General features: G+C 40.0%; 1 protein-coding gene across 1 annotated transcript; it reads left to right on the top strand.

The window, feature by feature from the left end:
* Positions 1–1,054: 1,054 nt before the first annotated feature.
* LOC106527689 (protein translocase subunit SecA-like) lies at positions 1,055–4,621 on the top strand. The gene has a single exon (XM_014022668.1). The coding sequence runs from the start codon at positions 1,055–1,057 to the stop codon at positions 4,619–4,621; it is 3,567 nt and encodes a 1,188-aa protein (XP_013878122.1).
* Positions 4,622–4,960: the final 339 nt, after the last annotated feature.

The raw sequence follows: 4,960 nt of genomic DNA, 5'->3' as shown, positions 1-4,960 counted from the left end.
CTTGGGACCCAATTATGGGTCACGAAGCACCTTGGATAATCTCCAGAAATCAATTTAAAGGGTAATAAAATAATTGCTGATGTAACATTTTCCCTATAACTATTACAAAAACACACAAAAACTTATAAATACATATTTATATTTGTGTACAAGCGGTTTAGATTGTCAAAAAACCTGTGTTTTTAGGGTCATTAACGAATTCCCAGTCCTCCAGATTAGCCACGATGGGCCTGCACCAAACAACAGTTGATTGAATCAATGTTGCTGGAACAAAGTAGAAGTAAAAGGTAAGAAATTGGCAAAAAAAAAAAAAACTGCAGCACTAAAGAAGAAATAACAACTTAGCATGATTTTAATAGAGCATATTTGGGTTGTCAAGAATTTTGTTGGCTGCTGATTGGAAATTTTTTTCCATCATAAAGTTGTCAAGGGGGGAAGCTTTATGATAAAAGTTCTACAGGCTTATGGCAGTTGAGTTTTTTCCATTATGTGAATATTTTAATATTTATTTATAAATATATTTAAATTGGTTTAGTTTTGTTTTATAGTCTTATTTTGTTCTATTTTTCTTGTTCATCATTTTATTCGTAGCACTTAGGGCAATAACAGCTGTTTTTAAGATTTGAAAGGTTTTTTWAGATTTGAAAACAGACTTCAAACAAAAGTATATTGCATTTCATGTACATGATTTTAGTAAGGAAAATCTTTATCCTGTTGTACTGTTCCAATTTTACAGTTTCAGGTCATCATCACTGGTTAAAAATAAGTGAGAAATTGCACCTTCAAAAAATAATTCTTTCTTTGATTTTACCCAGGTTTGATATTTYGCAAAATGGATGGAAGTAACCCAGATCTCACAGATGAACAATTGCTTGACAGCATTTTAGCTTCTCACATGACTCACTGTTTGTTTCCAAAAAAAACAGACATTTGTGTGTTTGGATTGTTGTGCTATAAATTCATTATCATCACTATGTATAAACAGTTTAAAAGAGCAACATTTAAAACCATTTTCTTACTTCTTTTTCAGCCAGGTTCGATGGCCTTTTGCAAAATGGATGAAACGAACCAAGGTCCCAGAATTCGCCTGTTTAGACAAATTCACATAGTTCACCAACTGTCTCCAAACAATGAGAAAATCATCCTGAAGAAGCTGCGAGGACTGGTCAGAAATATCAAGTGGAGACCTGAGGATGTTTCAGTCTTGTTTGAAGCTCTTCTAAATCGCTTTGAGTCACGTTTTGCCAACGACAGATCAAATTTTATTCCATGGATGTTTCAAATGTTGCACTGCATCGAGGTTAACTGCATTACTTCTTCTTGGAGATCGAAATCAGAAGATACACTTATTGAACTGATTAGAGAGACTTCAATAACTGATGAAAAACTCAAGGAGTTTCTGGCAGATGACACAGAGAAAACACTGACTCGGATTATCAGGGAGATCCGAAGTGAGAAGTTAAACCAAGTAAATGATGAGATGTTGAGAGAGGTGAGAGACACTGTCTCCTCAGTGGATCAGCAGCTGAAGTCACCTGGTCATGGGTCACAGTTAAATGGAGTGAAGAAAGATTTACTGAGACTTTGTAAAGCAGCAGAAAGAACTCACTTCAGACCACGACTGACACAGATGGTGAGCTGGTGTCTCATGGCTCTTTCCAACACAGGAAGACTGATCCAGGTTGGTACTGGAGAGGGGAAGTCCTGCATCGTGGCAATGTTTGCTGCCTTTCGAGCTCTGAGAGGCGAATATGTCGACATTATGTCAAGCTCATCAGTTCTAGCAGAGAGAGACATGGAAGACTGGAAAAAGTTTTATAAAGCTTTGAAAATCAGTGTGGACTGCAACATTAACAAACAAGACAAAGACTTGAAAAAGTGCTATCAGAGTCAGGTTGTTTATGGGACTGTGGAAGAGTTCGCTGGACACTGGCTTCAAGAAAACTTTGAGAGGAAGGACATATTTGGTCAGAGGAAATTTGAATGTGCAATTGTGGGTGAAGTGGACTCACTGATGCTGGACAAAGGTCATCATGTTGTCTATATAGGCAGTGACATGCCTGCTTTAAAGCATCTCAACCCTCTCCTGGCTTTTATATGGGCCACTATTAATCAGTACAGGAAAATAGGTGCCARTGTAATTGTTGGACGAAAATACCTCTTTCATCAAGTTGTACTGAAACACATTAACGAAAAAGGCATTGATGAGTTTGCTATTCTTCAAATAGCTGAGGACAMTGGTGTTCTGTCCAAAGGCTCAGTTCAGGAAATACGAAGAAACCCAAACGTTTTAACAGAGAAAACTGCTGCTGTTGCAACTGACAAGCTGGTTGACTTCATCAGAACAATAGAGACGAGTTTCCCATCCTGTCAGTTTGCTCTGTTCAGCATAAACAGAAACAGGGAACTGGAGGAGCTGTACCAAAATCAACAGAACAGACAGAAACAAGTGTCTCTTCTTGTGGATGGTGGCTTCTGTCAGTACATGTATCCTGATAAAGACAGTGTTCTGAGAGCTGCAGAAGAAGAAATCAAACATTTTCTGCATTTCACACCATGTGAGCTGAACAAGACTGGAGAAAACTGCTATGTCCCGGGCTTCCTCTCCGATTTGGTTAAATCTAAACTAAAAGTTTGGATTGTAAATGCWTTCCGTGCACAGACCATGGAGGATGATGTTGAGTACATCCAGCAAAAACTTGGAACAGTACCTRCGGACTACAGCTGCTCAGTTGCTGAAAATTTCACRGAAGGGAGTGATGGTCTTCAGCAGTTTCTGGAACTGAAACATCAGTTAAAGCTGAGTGATATGACAGCCATCACTAACTACATGTCAAATGTTGGCCTGCTTCAACTGTATAAAAGTCAGATCTATGGAATGTCCAGAACTCTTGGTCAACAAGCAGAGATTGAGACACTACAGAAAATATACACAGGTATTGAAACCTGCAAAATACCTTCATTCAAGTGCAGGAAACTGTTTGAGGTTGAAGGCGTGTTTGTTAAAGATGAGATAACATGGATTCAAAAAATCTGCAAGGCTGTAATTGAACAAATASAGCAGACACCATATAGGAGTCCAAGAGCTGTGCTGGTCATCTGTGAGACCATGAAGTGGGCAAAAGTTCTGCACCATGCTCTTGGAAATAGGGTCTCAAACAAAATGCTTTACATAAACAACAACWTGGACAACAGAGCAATATTTACCATGGAACTGGGACCAGGAGACGTCATCATAGCCACAAACCTGGCTGGTCGTGGAACAGATCTTCAKATTTCTGACTCAGTAAAAACAGCTGGAGGTTTGTTTGTTGTTCAGACTTTCCTGCCCAAGAACACTCGTGTGGAGGCTCAGGCCTTTGGTCGTGCAGCGAGACAAGGATCTCCAGGATCGGCTCAACTCTTCGTCTGTTCCAAGCATCTGCCAGAGCCTCAGCAGTTGTTGGTTTTAGCAAGGAACCTTTTATCTCTGATAGAAAATCTGATGGATGACTCTTCAATATTTCAAGATATGTTTGTGATGCAACTGAGGTTGTATCAGAAAAGATGCACCAACAAAATACGTAAAGAGATTTCTTCTTTACTTTCCCATCTGTTGACCGAAGACTCCATGTCAGATATACTGATTGCTAAAAAGATCAGAGATGACTTAGTGGCTAAAGAATTGTCTAGCTACGTGGAGGACCATATCTTAAACATAAACATGAAAGAACAGCTTTTCTATCAGTATCTGGAGACACTGGATCATCTGCACAACAGCAGCTACAAGCCGGCAGCATCAGATGTGTCTGCACTCAATGAGTTTTGGGGAATGTGGCTGCTGACAAAGTTCAACAAAGAAGACCCCATCAATAGGGTGAAAAACAGCCTGAAAGTAGACTTAAGACAAGCTGTTGAAATGCTTGGGCTGAGAGAATCCCCCTCATCAAACYTGCACCACCACACTTTATTTGGCAACGAGCTACAAAAAATGGGAATGTTTTCCCACAGTATCAGCATGTTCACTAAAGCCATAGATAAAGACCCATGTTGGGCAGCAGTTGCATATTACAATCGTGCGTTTGCATATCTAACTCAGCTCAACAACTCCTCCGACATCGAGTGCCTCAATCAAGCTTTTGAAGATTTGCAAAAAGCTCTCAAATCTGTCAAAGTCTACTGCGACCAGCTTGACGTCACCTATAGATGTGCCACGCAATCGTCGTCGGACCCCGGCAGAAACTCAACCACCCCATTTGACAAACACATCATGGCCACACACACCGTTCTGGTGGCTTTCAAAACCAACATTTTTGAAGCGATGCAGAAGRTGGACAGGGCCAGAGACGCAGCTGGGCATGTCCAATTCAGGAAGAGACAAGTGTACTTCCTTGTTCCACCTGAGCAATTTTTGCCATTGCCAGTCCTCTTCATGGAATCAGCGAAGGAAATTTATTCCAGGGACCCTCAGAAGATCCGAGAGCTCATCAGCCACCCCTCCTTCGACATGTTTGCCGAGCTCATGCATCTTGAATCAATAGGCCTGACTCATATTTATGTCCAAGATAGGCTGTTTTCTGTYGGTGGCTTTTTCTCAAAGATCGGTAGCTTCTTCTGTCGAGCCTTTCAGGGTGGTACATAACAGATCTACTGAGCAAAMAGACTGTAATTCAGCCACAAACGAGAAACTAAGAAATCACAGTCAGGTTCCACCTTTCTGTGTTTTTTTTATGTCATTACAAGCTTGTTTTGTTTTCAATGTTTTCATTTTTGATTCAAATCAGAAGTAAACCACATGTGGTTTGTGGAGCGGAAGTTGTGGTAACATTTAGGTCATCAGCAGGAAGCCTGATCTTGTGTTTGATGGGAACACAAGATCAGGCTTCCTGCTTGTGATTTTTTAAACCACTTTTAGCTAAGTTAAAATTTTAAATATGTATTCATAATCCTTTTTATACATGTATTACATTATGTGGCAGTA

Source organism: Austrofundulus limnaeus, unplaced genomic scaffold (assembly GCF_001266775.1).
Source record: "Austrofundulus limnaeus strain Quisiro unplaced genomic scaffold, Austrofundulus_limnaeus-1.0 Scaffold338, whole genome shotgun sequence".
Lineage (NCBI taxonomy): Eukaryota > Metazoa > Chordata > Actinopteri > Cyprinodontiformes > Rivulidae > Austrofundulus > Austrofundulus limnaeus.
The sequence above is the reverse complement of the archived record's forward strand: the minus strand, read 5'-3'. Positions and strand labels throughout refer to the sequence as shown.